This window comes from Pogoniulus pusillus, chromosome 34 (genome assembly GCF_015220805.1).
Source record: "Pogoniulus pusillus isolate bPogPus1 chromosome 34, bPogPus1.pri, whole genome shotgun sequence".
NCBI classification, from domain to species: domain Eukaryota; kingdom Metazoa; phylum Chordata; class Aves; order Piciformes; family Lybiidae; genus Pogoniulus; species Pogoniulus pusillus.
Genome location: NC_087297.1, coordinates 8,986,569 through 9,003,705, shown reverse-complemented (window position 1 = coordinate 9,003,705; position 17,137 = coordinate 8,986,569). Strand labels below are relative to the sequence as shown.

The following is a 17,137-nucleotide window of genomic DNA, read 5'->3' as shown; positions in this document are numbered from 1 at the left end:
AATGGTAGTAGGAAATGGCCTCAAGTTGCATCAGGGGAGGTTTAGGTTGGCTGTTGGGAGGAAGTTCTTTCCCGAGCGGGTGGTCAGGCACTGGAACAGGCTGCCCAGGGAGATGGTGGAGTCGCCATCTCTGGAGGTATTTAAAAGGTAAGTGGATGTGGTGCTTGAGGCTATGGATGAAGGATGCTGAGATAAAGGTTGGACTGGCTGATCCTGGTGGTCCTTTCCAACCATAGCGATTCATAGCGATCAGATGTTGTGCTGAGGGATTTGGTTTAGGCAAGGACCTGTCAGGGTGAAACTAATGATTAGACTTCATGATTTTGAAGGTCTTTTCCAATCTAAGAAATTCTGTGATTCTGTGGGGTTGTGGCTGAAGTTAGCTTTCCCTCACATTACTAATTAAGTGATTTCATGAGAGAGTGTTCTAAAAAAAATTCCCTCCAATTCTTCTACATTTCACTGGCAGATGGCTTTGCCCTACACCTGACTTACAGCAATAAACCAGCATATGGCATGTCAGCCAAGCCACTGTAACTGTCAGTGTGAGGTCATGCAAGGCATCCTCTTGTGCTCAGATAGATGAAAAACTGCATCACCTTACAGCAGACATGGATAGAGAAGCACAGTTCAGATGGTAACAGCTTGCTAAGACGATAAACCTTGATTTTGTTTCAGCCAAAATTGCCAGGAACATTGCCCTGCTTACAGCAGTACTTCTCTCAACTCCCTTCATCCTGCTGATGAGAGTTTGGCAGCTGTTGTAAAGAGAGCAAGAAAACTATCTGAAGGTGCATGTGTTTATGAAGCAGATGAGGTAGGCTAAGGAATGGATACTATACGCAGTGGTGAAAGAATGAGTTTCCACATGGGAGAGGAGTCAGTGAGTTTAAGCACGAGCAGCCATGAAGGAAGGTAGTGGTACCTAAGTGACAAATGCAGTGAGTGTTGTACCTGCACAGCCCTGTCTCTGTCATCTTGTTCTCCACTTTTTTAAGCTAGGTTAGACAAGAATGCTGATGCAGCAAGAGCTGATGTCCTTGGCAGGAGTTTAGAAACTGCTTGCTAAACCTGAACTAATGTAACTACAGAGGGGCTGAACACTGACCCATCTTTGCTATGCCACACCAGGCTGTGCTCAACTTTCTGCTTCAGATCACTATCAGAGAACAGCACAGGCTGGCAGAGCCCTCAAAGCAGACTGCTTCTACAAAGAGCATGGCCACACTCAGACCACCAGCAGCAACGAGGCAGTGAAAGAGGCAGTTTCAAAAACCTTTCTCCATTATACTCAGACTTACAGCACATTGTGCATAAGGACTGTGTGTAAGATCTGGCCCTAAGAACATCCCTAAGAGGAATTTAGAAACACTGCATACCATAAACAGCTTGGGCAGATGTATGCCCTTCACAAATACTTAATTGCAGAGAAAATACACTCACCTGAATTTGTACATTTATGCCAGCAGCAGAGTCCCTCCCAAACACCGAGCAAAATCACTATTGCATGAGAAACATCTTCTCAAGGTACCTGTTGATTTCTAAGTCAATTTCCTGCAGGACTTCCAACATTATTATTATTATTTATTGAATTTATCTGCCCTAATTAAAGCTGCTGGCAAGCAATTTTGAATACACTTCATTACAAGTTTTCAAGAGATGACTGCATCTTTTTTGTTTTATGCTGGTATGTCTATTTCTTTTCTCTTATGGTAATAGACCAATTGCATTAGCTTTGCTTCTTTTAGCTTAACACCAGTGGGAAGATTTCAACAGATATCCTAGAACAGTTTAGTCCATGAATGAGTGGATGGAAGGAATAAAAAATCTCATTGCACTTTCTTTCATTCACGGTGGCCTGAATTTTTACTTTCTTCTTTAGCTTGTATGTCCTAAAAGAAATTAAACCTCTACAAATTAGTTTTAAGTCCTGAAATCTATCTCTGCCATCCAGAATTTGATACCAGTAAGAAGAGGCTGCAGAAACTGCCTTAGATATGTGTACGTAGTTCACTTCAGACAAACAACAAGTTTTTGGATGCTTAATCTGAACTGAGGCTGACCTTTGAATATTTGGAGATACAGCTGTCACTGCTTTATAATCACTATTACAGGAATGAAAAGGGAAATTGAATCAGAGGTTTAAGGTGGCAATGACAATGAATACAAGGGGTAGGAATGTGTCAGAACCACATAAAGGATGTTTCTGAAACGGTCCAGCTACTCATTCTGTGGAGGTGTTGCCAGCGTAAGTGAAAAGCATTTATATTGTCAGCAATTGGAATGCAGCCCAGACACAGGGATGTGTGCAGCTTGTCACTCAGAGCCTCTTCTATCAGATACCAACTTTTTCCAATACAAAGGACAGAAAGCCCACTCTTGCACAGGGATGGTACACTTCAACCTGAATGAACTGCAGAAAAATGCTGAATTTGGATTTAATCCTTTTCTTTGGGTATGGCATTCTTCAGAAGTGATTTTCTTGACAGAATAAAGTCTCACAGGGAGATTTGTTGTTGGGGCTTTTTTTCTGTACAGTGATTAATTCAGTATGTAAATTAGACATTTGGAAAATAGACATCTTAGATACATGAGCTTCTTCCTGAACTAAGAGCAAAAAAAATCATTTTCTGATGCTACAAGAAAACAAGTTTCTATGTCTGAATTGCCAGTGGCCTTAATGGGACTAAATTTTATCATTATAGTCAAGGTCAAGAGAAAGGATATCAGAAAATTGAAGGCTGTGGCAAGAATATGCATGTTCCTTCAAATTTAATGGATCACATTCTTATGGGCATTGTAAACTGCCAGTCACTTCCCATCTTGTGATTTTGGGATTACACTGATCTGAAGCTGGATTCAGGGGGGAAAAATAAAGGAAAAGGAAACCACAAGCCCAAGGTATCAGAAATCTGAGCATTGCTATTTGGAGAGCATTTATAAATGCAGGAAATTATCAACTTCAGACTGAGAAAGAGATAAAGGAGACAAGAATGAGTCCAAAATAGTACATAATAAATTTATGAAAGAAAGTCACAAGGAAGACAAAATACTGCTTAAAAATTAAAATGCAATCTGTGGCAGGCAAAAACAAACCCTCAACAAGATAGATACTGAGAGAGAGGGCACCAGACCTGTGAACAACATGTCACAAGTTTGTGAAGTCTACAGGAATGCTCATAATATTCATGAAGCAGAGGAGGAGGAGTTTATCAGTTCAAAATAATCCTGTAAAAGACATGAAAATAAATGGCTTATCTACAAACTTAAGTTTGAAGTTACATGAGGGAAAAAAAATGGAGCCAAGCTAATATAAGAAAAGGACAAGATCTCCAAAGTTATAAAGCTGCTCAAGCAGCTTGTTGATATAACACATGGAAAATTTCCACTTAAACCAAATCCTTCCAGTATGTAAGGAGGAAAATGCTCTAATCCCTTATAATCATCCCAAGTCTTCAATTTCACCAGAAGAGTATTTTCACTGTAGAGGACAATATTATGTCACAGATTGAGGTTATCTTCCAAGAGATAGTTTTCAGAATATAGAATAAGGTCGAGTGAGTGCAGGAAAGCATTTAAAAAACCCAGTGACTCTATGATTTATGCTCTTGTAAAGTTCAGAAAGCTCAGGATAAAGGCTAGGAGAGGAGCTGGACAGCCTTATGGCTTAGAAATTGTTGAAGTACAAGAACCATTTGCTGATCAGTGAGGAAAACCAGCAGAGAAGCCATCCAGAATAATTAAACACAAAACACAGCAACTATTAAGTTCCCATCATTACATGTCTGGTAGTTTCCCTTAAAACAAACAAACAGACAAAACAAAACACTGTGTAAGATCTCAGCTTTTTGTAGTGTCATTTGAATTTTCTAGCACGGAAGGTATTTGCAGAACAAAATTAGAATCATAGGATCAACCAGGTTGGAAGAGACCTCCAAGCTCATCCAGCCCCACCTAGCACCCTATCAACCTATCCAATCAACTAGACCATGGCATTAAGTGCCCCATCCAGCCTTTACTTGAACACCTCCAGGGATGGTGATTCCATCACCTCCCTGGTCAGCCATTAAAGATGCCTTGAAAGGCAGCACACCCTACAGACAAGATGCCTAGGAAAAGATAATAATCATTAAGATCACAGGAATCATCTGGAGATTGACACCAAACTGGACCTGTCTACATAAAGGTGGTTATAGTCAATGCTTATTATAGGCAATTGCCAACAGCAACAGAAAATATACAGAGAAACTGAGTTGAGCAGCAAATTTTGGGAGAACTGAATTGCTCCTTGGCCTTCACTGACTTGCAGTAGGAACCTGGGCACAAAGGGCTTGTGCAGGTACCTACAAGCTCACAAGACCACTTCAGTGTCCAAACTGGAAACCAAATCTCACTAGTAGACACCAGAAAAACATAAGGCATGTATGAAAGCATCAATACTATGAAAGAACTAAGGTTCCCTCAGAGACATCCAATGTAACACAATGAAAAGAGTAGCTTAAGGGACAAAAATAAAAGAATCTGACAAGGACACAATGGAGAGGGGCTGAGGCCACAGGGGCAGGCACGTTCAGCTGCCAGCAACTGGGAAGCGTGGGACCCTAATGGCTGGGCTGCCTAAAACCTTCTGCCAGAAACATCCACACTGTGCATACAAACACAATGTATTCTCACAACTGGATCTCCATCCTGCTCAGGCAGAGAAGGGAGCAGGATGAGGCTGTTGGTGCTGTCTGTGTCAGTCAGGTGTGTTCTGGGTATGTCACCTGCATGGCTGGTCATATCCATAAATACATACATACAGAATTGTTTTGATTGGAAAAGACCTCTAAGATCAAGTCTAATCATTGACCTAACACCACCATGGTCATTAAGTCCTGCCCCAAGACCATTAAACCATGTCCTGAAATATATAAATACACATACACAATATAAATGGATTCCTGTATTGGATGTGCATGCTCAGTGTGCATATGCCTATTGGGGACCCATCTGCCCACTCTCTACTAGCTGGATCTGAGAATGCAGAGCTACAGCAACCTCCACTCTCTTAGGCTTTCAGAGGCAGCTCAATATATTTCCCACAGAAGAAAAGACAAAGTAGATGACACAGTGACAGTGCTGAAGCTTTAGTTAAAAATTACAGTATGTGTAAGCAGAAGGCTGCTGGTGATTTATTTGGACATAGGTGTCTGATGAAAGTAGGATGACAGTCCATATCTCATTAACTTTGATTAGCTTGGGAGGAAAGATGTCGGTAACAGTTCCCAGAATTTCTTGGAAGTGACACCACTGATTCCATGGCACACAGCTCATTTTACACAAAGCAGAGCAAATCAGATGGAGGAAATTCACCCCCAGTTTATTAATTCAAAAGTTAAAGAAGCTTCCTTACATTCTCTACATTGTTGTTATCTTTTAAGATGGCTGGAGCCATCCTCTCCATGCCTTGTCTATTAGGCACTGGAATAGGTTGCCCAGGGAGGTAGTGGAGTCACTGTGCTTGGAGGTGCTCAGGAAAGAATTTGGTGTAAATGTTCTGTGTCTCAGTTGCTGAAGTTGTGAAAATGCACTAAAACAATCTGATCATAGACAACCACAGAGTAAATAAGATGTCCCTTTTAATATTTGTAAGTCAATCTCATTTGCTTTCAGGCAAAGTTAGCACAAACACAGAAAGCAAATTACTTCTCCACCCCTGGTCAAAGGGGACTGAAGTACTCTCCACTGACATTATGAAACTATACCTATTTTGACCAAAAAATAACTCCCTTACCTCATCAAATCAGAATGGAATTGCCTTTTATCTTGCTCATCTTCACAGCTTCCCTGCTTTCCCCACCCACCTTTTCCCCTTACTTCCACATTTCACCCTTCATTTTACTGAATGGTGTCAGACAGGTTTCTGACTCCATTGATGTTTTCCTTCATGTACAGGCTTTCATATATAAACACTTCACTAAGAGCAAAGCTCACACAAAACACAGCTGCCTGCACCTACATTGTGCCTACAGAGGCAAATTGGAAGGGACAGAGGCGAAGGCTACAGATTAATACACCCAGGCAAATTCTTTCATCTTCTACTACAAAGTCTGTCTGCCACCACAAAGTGATCTGTTGAATAACTTGTATTAGATTATATAATTCATTCCATTTCAGAAAAAAAGGTGTCAAAAAAAAAAAAAAGGATTTTGCATATAAAAGGGACTAAAAGGTCACCAATTTTCATCTACTATTGTTTGAAAAGAGAAAAAAAATATCTGATCCTACCTCTTCACAGGTGGTCCTGAAATCCATGTGCTATGACACAGCAAGTGATAGTTGTCTAAAATGGGAGAGAAAGATTTCATTAGAATGAAAAAGGCCACAAAAAACATAAAAGCTATCTGTCTGAGATGAGCAATTGCACTTCTCTGTTAGGTCCAGTTACAGTCATTGCTTAGAAAGAGAAATTATCAAAGTCACAACAGGATTAAGAATTGTAAGGTGTTAGAAATTGCTCCTGGTTCTTCTGAAGCACACAACCTGATTACATTGACTATGACAAAAGCAATGCTTATGTTCTCACAACCTCCTGCCTTCCCACAGGGCATTCAAACTTACTTTGCTTATTGAAAATGTAAATGTTTCTTTAGGTGACTTTTTTTCACTATACTGCAGAATAACAGAAATGGAAACAGTTAAGTATTACTCTTCACAATGCTCTTTCTCTTCTAAAAGACTTGGGTATCTGTTTCTCCCCTAATTAAAGCCCCTTACACATCAATACCTATTGCCTCACATGTTTTTAACATACTTAATCTCTGCAAAGAAGCCAGTGTCATTTAACAGTGTGCCACTTTGCAGAGATATTTATGAGTTGAAAAACAAATGTTAGAAAAGCCAGGAAGATGTGTGAGTGCTGGCAAAATGTCACACCAAATCCTGTGATTATTACTTTGCCTGGCCTTTATGAAGTGTATTCATGCCAATGCACACTTATGCATTCATTTATTTATGAGATAAAGCCACTGGAACAGGCTGTTATCAGAGGATAATAACAGTGTTCTGCAACAGACCTTTTCCAGGAAACGTTTCCTGGGCAAAACAGTCATTTCATTGAATGCCTGGAGAAATTAAACCTGTAACAAAATCCTCTCCATTAAGCATTTCGTTGTTGTTCTGTATTAATTGTCTGCTTACAACTGTTTGTATAGACAGCACTCAAAGCTCCCAACACAGAATTTTCCCCACTTGTCCAAGTTTAAATTACAATCCAAAAACTGTGCCTGACACAGGATAAAAAAAAATACATCTCAAAAATAATAAAACCTCTTGGTCACTTAATTAAGTCTCTTAATTTGTTTTGCTGCTCTGGATGCAGTTTTATTAAACTCAAGCCCATGGACATGTATGAGGTTAATGTTCTCTATTTCCTGAGCTCTGCTTGGTTCACAGCTTGTGCTCTAGATGAATTTCCAGTGGAGCAAGCCTAGGTTGCCTTGGTCACAATGCAGGAATTAAAGACAGATCCATCATCATTCCTTCCTTAGCAACCTCACAAGAGCACCGAGATGCAATAAAGAGCTTCCTCTGCTCTGCAAAGGCTCACAAGAAACAAGGTCTGCACTGCAATCTTGAAGACTCTCCTCTCTGCTGGGATAGTCACCGTGAATTAAGTATGTTTCCCTATAATTTTTACCAACTCCTCCCAGGTAAGTAAATTAAAATATCACAGCCCAGTGCCCTGGGCCATGCCTGGCCAGCAGGGATGCTGGCAGCAGTGAAGTAGGAGAAAATCTTTGATTACCACCTTTCAAAGGCATCACCCAAGTTCTTAGTGGTGGGTGTACAAGCACTCCCAGGGAGGGGCACTCCAGCATTTCCCTACCCATCTTGTTCCAATGATGACCTCTCTTTCAGGAAAGAAGTTTTTCCTAATACCTAAACCTCACTTGGTGCACCTTGAGGCCATTTCCTATCACTACTTACTTGAAAGAAGAAACCAACACCCACCACACTACAACCTCCTTTTAGGGAGTTGCAGAGAGCAACAAGGTCTCTCCTCAGTCTCCTTACACGACCCCAATTCCCTCAGCTGCTCCTCATAAGACTTGTTCTCCTGACTCTTCACCAGCTTTGTTGCCTTTTGTTACCTCTAAATATCGATTGTTGATGAATCTACCTGCCAATCACTTTGCTGATACTTTTTTTTCCACCCTCACATGCTTAATTACAAACAGGCAAAATAGGTTATACAACAAGGACTCTCTTCATATCCATCTCCCACTAAAATCATTTCCTTGTCTCCCAAAGAAAGGCTACAAACAGTTTCCCCTAGAAAAGCTGTCTAGATGTGACTTTTCATGCTCTGTGCCAAGAGCTTTCAACTGCTAAAACATTGTCTGAAATGCAAGCTTGGAACTACACCATTCTCAACACAAAACTGTACTCATTGGGTGCCTGAGAAACAGGTACACTCATTGCAATCACTCAGTTATTTATCTTTGCAGTATAGCTGCCACTGCTTCCCTATCTTCTGGTTCATACCGATTCTTGTCTACAGCTGCACACCGCAAATTTCAGCCCATTATCAGTGTTCTTTTTGTATCAGCAGCTCTATAACACTTGATATTTTATAAACAGCACATAGAAGGCTTGATTACAAAAGTGCAGCACCTCGTAAATCAGCTCAATGTCACCGTTTCCAGCATCTACACCCTGAACAAACAGGGTGATTGAATTACAAGAATACATCTCATGCATCATACAGGAATTTTATCATCTTAATGCAGGTGAAATGTCCCAATTACTTGTAACTACCTCCTCCTGTAACAGATGAAAAAAGGCAGGAAATATAAAACCAAGTAATTTTGAAAATAAAACATTCATAAAATGATAATCTGTGAAGCCCACTGCTGACAGACATCCTTTATCAGCCTCTGGCTAAGTTCTGCAACCCCTTATCTCCAGATCACAGACACTTTCCAGCTCTCTTAGGAGCTTCCTTCAGTCTCATCTAGACAGCAAACTGGTTGCCAGCCCACAGCCCTTCTTTAGCCTCAATATTTGATTTTTGTTTGTTCCTCCCTACTGTTAGGTTGTTTTGAGCCCAACTGCACCCCAGAAGAGAAAGGAGCTGCATGTGTCTTTGATAGGAGCATGTGCAGAGAAAACAGCAGTGCTAGGACAGAGCAGGATGTGCAAGAGAAGGGTAGCATGGGCAGCATGCATTACTCAGAATGCTTCCAACAGCAGTGAGGCTTCCTCTGGATGTGCTGGGAAGTGCTTCAATCAAAGATATGCAAACAAGCAAGCTTTGCAAAGTTACTTTCCTCCCTTTTGTGTTGATTTGCAATCTGCGCTTTCTCCACAACTGAGTTACCAAACTCATTTAGCTCATCTCTGCTGATAGATGTGAAGGAAGTAACACATGACAGGCAGGTTGGGAACAGAATTTGACACCCCCTTGACAGAACAAGCAGTTATTCAATAGTGAGGAAACGTTTACCGAGCAGTATTATTGCGGCATTTGTGTTCTAAAGGGAAATCAATGGCTAAAATATAACGGCAGAGTTGAAGGCTATGGCAGCCCTTAGAGACAAAGCTTCATTTGGGATAATGCACTGAGCACTTGAGCTATGCTGTGATCTTCTTATAATAAATCAGGTCATAATCCAGTGGTATAATAGATGCAGTTTCAAAGTAGTTCCATCACGAACACTCCAATACACTTAATAAAACGAGAGCAAACAAAAAGTAAATTTCATGGCACACAACAGCAATAGGAGACACTTTGTGAAGTGCTGAGAATGCCACAAGCCAAATAAAACACAGCTGAAGCAATAGTAGGACACACTTCATTTTCAAGGTTACTGGTGCAAAATAAGAACACAGAAATGTAGGCACAAATAAATCTGTGGAGAAAGGCTGTATGATCAAACACGATGTAAATTAACAGCTGATATCACTGCAGCTTGGATGCTTCATACAGCTGGAAAGAAGTCATGAGGAGTTCTCACTGCCTGAGAATTGTTTGAGTTGCTAACTGGGAAACAGACTAAAACCATGTTTCAAAGGCACCAACACTGGATCTGCAGCTATCTGTGACAGCAGTTCACAACTGAAAACCACAGAACTCAGCATGGTCAGAAAAGAACTTTAAGATCAAGTCCAAGCATTGACCCAACACCACCATGCCCAACCTTCATGTTTGCCTTACCAAGTCCTTCTGCCTCCATTCTTAACAACATCTTTTATGCTCTACATTTTGGAGATATCTGAACGAATTCTTATCTTCAGCTTTGGTGTAAGGTAGGAAATGAAACAGAGATTAGCAACTCTGATAGGCCTTTTTTCTTGAAGCAATAATTAAAAACCCTGCCAAAACTACCTCTCTCCTGCAAACAGGGAAAGAAGGCTTTGAAATCACCCTTATATGCAGCACAGCTGGTCCTTTGTGCTTTCAAGGGAAAGCAAAACATTTGGGGGAAAAAGAAGCAGTGTGACTTTAAATGCAAATTCCATGAGGGCATATTGATTCCACACAGCTTGCCACAAGGTGTGTAGCACTGGAAAAGTGGGCAGAGGCATGCAGAACTCACAAGTGAATCAAAGGAGCAGTTCAGTAACCAGGGACTACTAAAATATCCTTTGGTTACTGTTTGCCATCACACCCGAAGTATGTTTTGTTTGAACACCAAGTTACTCATGTTCAGGTAACAGAACGACTTTTAATCATTTACCACTGCACCATACTGAATCATCTGCTGAGCAAGTTTTCAGTGAGTTGGGGAGAGATTTGATCTAGATCCAAACACCTTCACACCTCCCTGGAGAAGAGGAGGCTCAGGGGGGACCTCATTGCTGTCTACAACTACCTGAAGGGAGGCTGTAGCCAGGTGGGGTTGGGTTCTTCTCCCAGGCAAGCAGCAACAGAAGAAGGGGACACAGTCTCAAGTTGTGCAGGGGGAAGTATAGGCTGGATGTTAGGAGGAAGCTCTTGCCAGAGACAGTGATTGGCATTGGAATGGGCTGCCCAGGGAGGTGGTGGAGTCGCCATCCCTGGAAGTGTTCAAGAAAAGATGGGATGAGGCACTTAGTGCCATGGTCTAGTTGACTATATAGGACTGGGTGCTATTTGGACTAGATGATCTTGGAGGTCTCTTCCAACCTGGCTGATTCGATGATTCCCTCACTGAGTTCAATATATGAATGGGATCTATACACCCTTTGAACAGAATTACAGCTTAAATGAACTGGAATTGAAAGACGTCTATGAAGATGGAGATCCCTAAACTGTACATACTTCAATTTACCTGATAGTTCAAGGATAAGTAACTTTGAACTCAAAGCTGTGCTCTTCCTTAGCACTGAGGAAAATAATCACCTGACAAAGCTTTTTAACCACCAGCACTTAGCAAAGCTCATGCTTCAAAAGAATTGAAGCTGGCAATTAGGAACTAACAAGGCTTTTTAATGTTTAATTCATTTTACTTTGGTTAAAACAAGAATGATATTTACCTGCCAGTCATAACTCAGAATTTCAATTGGAAGCATTTTTAATCAGCATTCACTGCACAAACCAATGTTGGTGCCACAAGGCAGTCTGAACTGAATGAATATAGTCTGGAGCCCTGTTTGTTTACCCCTCCCTGTTTGCACTTAACGTTATCTGGTCCCCCACAGAACAAACACCCACAAAATGACTGAATGAACAACTCAGTCTGTTCTGGCTTGGTAGAAAAAAACTGATGGAAATAGCAAAATAAAGAAAGACCAATGTAACATGCAACCCTTCAGAGGGAGAAAGCAATATTACAGGAGAGTCAGCTGAAAATGGGGAGGTCAAATGCCAGTGGGCTACCACTGCATGTCTTTGTGTGAAATGCTCAATGGCAAATGGGAACAGCAAAGATTGACTTTGGGTCAAAGCCTGGACTGTTGACAGGAAAACATACAACTAAAAATAACAAAATCTTGTCTCCCATCTTTTGCTTTTCCAAAGTGACCTTTTGAATATGCATTAGCTGTGTCTCAGTATGATTAGGTATTGAATTTCATAGAGGTAGTGCAAGTGTCAGGGTGCAAGCAGGCACTAAATGCCTCCTTAAATTCTTAACTGCTCTGGAGGCTGCATGAACTCTGTTATGACTTAGCTTCTCAGTTCTGCATAAATAACATTGCCTTGTATCAAAGACAACCAGAAGTTCTCTATCTGGCACTGCAGTCTGTTTTTTCTTTCCATTATCTCTCAAGACAGAGTCTCCTTATTAAAAGGTACTGGCATTCCTCTGCCAATGCAATTGTTTCACAGTCACATATAAATGTCATGTCTCTGGCTTTATGCCCAATGCTAATGGTTCAGAGTGAGAGTTTTCCTATCCTATTTTGATTTCATTTCAGTTAAAAAAAAAAAAAAAGAGCATGCTATCAATTTCCTAGAGCAAGCCAGGAGATAAATTAATAGTTGGAAATGCTCAGGACACTTTAATATCCAAGCAATTTCCAAAGACATTACAAATTAAACACAGAAATGCTTCTATCTCTTCAAACTGAACATGCTTGCTCAAATTAACAAGCAGGTAAAATAACACTTACTGATAGGGTCATAGCTTAATGTTTTTTTCCTTGACTTACTCTCAAGTTAGGACACTTACTCAACATTAAACATACATTTAGCCCTGTAAAACTAGACTTCAGAACTGCACAGTAATAACTGCTTTTGTACACACTTAAATAACCATAAAAGCTCCTAAAGTTTTCCTATGTGAGTAAAACAAGCTGGACTGATGGCCAAATAGAGAAGTGCAGAGTATCAGGATGAGCACAGAACTAAAACAAGCATACAAAGCACTCTTGAGTTTTATATCTGCTTGGGCAGATATTATACATCCAGAGCACGTATAATAACGGAGCAGTGGAATACACTCAGTGAAACTGTTGTAGGGAACTCAAGCTGCTAACCTTGTATTAGATACATGCTCCTTTAAGGCCCCACCTGCAGTACTGCATCCAGCTCTGGTGCCCCCATCACAAGGAGGATGTGGAACTGCTGGAGAGAGTCCAGAGGAAGGTCTCAAGGATGATCAAGAATACCTCTGCTGAAGGAGCTGGACTTGTTCAGCCTGGAGGACAGCAGGCTTTGGAGTGATCGCATGACTGCCTTCCAGTACCTGAAGGGAGCCTACAGGAAAGCTGGAGAGGCACTTTTTCTAAGTGCATCTAGCAATAGGACAGGGAGGAATGGTTTGAAGCTGGAGGAAAGTAGGTTTAGACATGATCTTAGGAAAAGGTTCTCCAGTATGAGAGTGATGAGACTCTGAAAGAGGTTGCCCAGGGAGGCTGTGGATACCCACCCCTTGGAGGTGTTTAAGGTCAGATTGGATGATGCCTTGGGCAACTAAGTCCAGATGAGAGACATCCCTGCTCATGGCAGCGGAATTGGAGTAGATGATCTTCCCACCTAGGCCATTCTATGTTTTCTCTTTTTTCAGAGCAGTTACTTCTCTAAAGAAGAATGCAGTACTTACAGAAAACAAACACCAATAACTCAGATCACAATTCATCAACATAATTAGATCTTCCACTTCAGCTTTTATATGATTGCAGCAAAAGCCTCTTTAACTCCTCTGGAATCCAGAAAGCAGGAACTTGTAGCAGTGCTGTTGTAATATCATCAAGTCAAGTTTGTTTATTGTCAAACTGTTCCTGCAGTAGTACATTGTCAAAACTTATAAAAAGAGAACTTGAGATATGCAAAATATGCCACATGGGAAAACACAGCACTTAAAGTACTGCAAAATTAAAATAAACAAAGTTAAGTAGCCAGTGAAAAACACTCAAAGCTAATCAGAAAACACCCCTCAGAGAAGCACCTTTTACTGGAAACCACTCTGTACAGGACTGGATTGGAATGATGAAATGGTCATCCCAGCTGTCCGTACAGCCTGCTCCTGCAGGGTGTTACTCCTGTCACAGGGGAACAGCAGGAAGCTCCAGAGTAACACTAGTTACAGCCTGGGCCACTTATAAAAACTGAGGTGGATTTAGGCACACCTTGGCTACTTAGACACACCTTGGCTACTGGTAAAACGTGCTGGCCCAGGAACACTGAGCTGCCACACAGTGATACCTGCGCTGGACAGCTCTAGGTGTCACCCCTACATCAGTCAGCTCAAGGGAATTAGTCATTTTAGTTATCTCATTTTCTACCCAATTCACTGCTGCTTGCTTTAGATTTTACTTGATGTGTTCTTGAGCTCACTGAGAGTCAGGATGACAAAAAAGGGAAGCTGGAATATATTTCTTCTTTGTCTGTAAAATCTTGGACCTACTCATGATGTCCTCCAATAATATGGCTGGGACTAACAACAGCAAATCCTTCTACATTTGCCTTTCACATCCCAACCCTTTGATTTTGACAATTTAATTGCTAAGGTTGAAACTCTTCATTACAAACTTCCTATGATATAAGATGTTTCTGAAAACAATGCAACAAAGACAACTGGCAATATCTGCTATAGAAAAATGAAGTGCCATTGGTCTTGCTCCAAAAGAAAATAACACAGCACAACCATCACCAGGTGGCTGAAGATGTAAAGGAAGCTTCTCTTAATGCATCTCTGACCCTCTCTTCTCAAGGATAAGCTGACTATAAGCAGTAAAGTTTACATTACTTCTGTCTTCAAGTTTAATCTTTTGCTTCCCCAGTCTGCTGAGGGTTGAAAGGCAAAACACTCAACATTAGAGAAATTAGGTTCTTCCATACACCTAAAATACTTTCCCCTTCACCTTACCAGTCATAGTTAGGACATGGAACATTATTAATGAAACAAAACCCCAGAGTTTATCTTAGTGCATAAGATTTTCTATGTCTGACTTGGATATGAGAACAGTTTAGGAAAGCAATGTGTCAAGGGGAAATGCAAATGATTTAAGTAAATCTCACATTTCCATCTTTCTCCTCCATCTTTTTCTTTCCCTACCCTTCTTATAAACATTCTCTTCTCTCACATCATGTATTTTTCTCCCCTTTTTTGCCTTTTTTCCCCCTCTTTCATCCATTTTCTCAGACTGGCACTGTGTTACATTTATTATCACACACTTCATGGCTGGAATTTTCCTTTCTACTTCCATTACCTTGGGGGGGAAAAAGTATGCTGAAAATGAACCCCATACTTCCCTCTAGTTCCCTATCCCCACAGGGTAAGGGGACAGAGTCTTTAAACTATAACCTTTCTATTCCCTGAAATAGATTTCAAAATGAATAAAGGAATTGTGACCCAACCTCTGGCCTCTCTCCTACTCTCTTGACTGACTGTCTTGCAAAGTAAAAAAGGAAGAGCAAAACTCCTGCTTTGCTTCAGTGACTCTGTCTGAAGCACAGAAGTCCTTTGGTACTGTTTAGTGTACCAATATAGATGCACACCTACTGCACCTAGGAGTTTTGCAGATATCAGTGGATTTTATTTTAACTCAAGTCCCATTTGATTTCAAGACTTCCATTTAAAATCTTTCAGGTAAGTTAGGAAACATTTGACCCAAGCACAGTTATGCAAATTTAAGCCATCATCTTTCTGAGTGAGCAGTATGACTCAGGTCTCACTTGCCAATCACAACCTGAATTTCGCACTGGAAGTCACTGTTAAAGAAGTAGCTCATGCAAAAAGTGACCCATAAGGAGATGTCTTCTGGTAGTCTCACAGGTGGTTTGGAAGCTTTCTAGCTGCCATTCTGAGTTCATGTACCAGCTGCAACTTCCAGTTTTTAGTGAGTTTCCAACTCCTGCTTTGCTTATTATCATCAAACTAGCTTATGACATTGGAGGCAGTTGTGTAAGACAAGTTAAATCTCTAGCCCTGGGGAGCTGAGCTGCAGAAGCGAGGCACTGCTCCTTTACAGTATGACAACAGCCTTACAATAATGATTTTAATAAGTCAGTAACCAAAGTACAAAGACAGCATAAAAAGGGTTAATACACTGGAATACCTCTGCTGTAACTGGACACCACCACCCCCTCCCAGCTTCAGTCTAAAGCACCAGGCTGCAGATAACAGCTGTGGGAAATTGTTCTGGACTACTGTAGTTTGATCAAAGAGAAGATATTTGGCATGAAGAACTTAGCAGAGAATCACAGAAACAATGGTTTGGACTGGAGAAAACCTGTGAGAGGAAGCCAAGTGCTGCCATTGACCATCTGTGGGAGGAGGTGGGGAGCACAGAGAGGGCTGGCCAACAGCGCTGGGAAAGTGGGGAGAGTCTCTCCAAGCAATAACCCTTCGTTGAAAGGCTTACCAAGCACTGGAACAGGTTGTCCAGGGAAGTGCAAGTCACTGTCCCCAGAGATGGTCAAAAGACACATTCAAGTGGTGCCCTGAGACATGATTTAGCAGTAGGGGTGGGATTACAAGCTCTAGGAGAGGGGTTGGACTTGATGATCTTGAAGGTCTCTTTCAGCCTCAACAGTTCTATGGCTCTGTGGTGGTTCAAATTCCTTTTCACAAGATGATCATGACTGCATTCATGGCTTGGAACAGAACAAATTACTGGAGGACAGTTTTGAGTACCACCTGAATCAGAACTGTTTAAAGCATTCTTTATCATCTTAGCAATATTCACATGAAAGAGAGCTATGCAAAGACAGCAAGCTCTGAACAGAAGTCCAGTGACAGACTGAGTTCAAGCCAATTAAGTCACTGTTAGCACAACACACTGGTGCAGGAAAAGAATATGGGCGTTGTGGGGCTGTATGGCATGCTCGAGGATCTGGGATTTGGCAAACCTGTCACCAAGGAATGATTAAGGCAGGAAGCTCAGATAAATTAAGATCATGCAGCAGAACAAAATACATGACTATTTTTAGAAACTGTTGACGTCCACATAGCCCAGGGAAAAGAGTGGCCTCTTTCAGTGTAAGTGACAGCAATGCCATCAGGGCAAGCTACAAGGACACACTGAGAGTAAACAGTGGGCAAGTTCAGCCTGAGACAGAGACAGGACAATGTGAAATGATGGCTTTGCAGAGCCTGTCTAAACTTGAAGTCAAGGACTCTGCTGCCCATGGTCCCCAGAACACATGTTCTTTTGGCAGTCAATAAACGTGTCAAAGAGTCTAGGAAATCCTGGTAACAAGCAGCCTTAGCTGAGCTTGAAACTA

The 17,137-nt window shown here is 41.2% G+C and overlaps 1 protein-coding gene across 3 annotated transcripts in view; it reads right to left on the bottom strand.

The window, feature by feature from the left end:
* The window catches only part of SNTG1 (syntrophin gamma 1), a 281,755-nt gene that overhangs the window by 124,519 nt on the left and 140,099 nt on the right, over positions 1-17,137 (bottom strand). For all 3 annotated transcript variants that reach the window (XM_064170435.1, XM_064170431.1, XM_064170434.1), the window contains exon 2: positions 6,271-6,325. In XM_064170435.1, coding sequence (XP_064026505.1) covers positions 6,271-6,297 — 27 coding nt within the window. In that variant the 5' untranslated portion in view covers positions 6,298-6,325. The remainder of the gene's footprint in view (positions 1-6,270; positions 6,326-17,137) is intronic.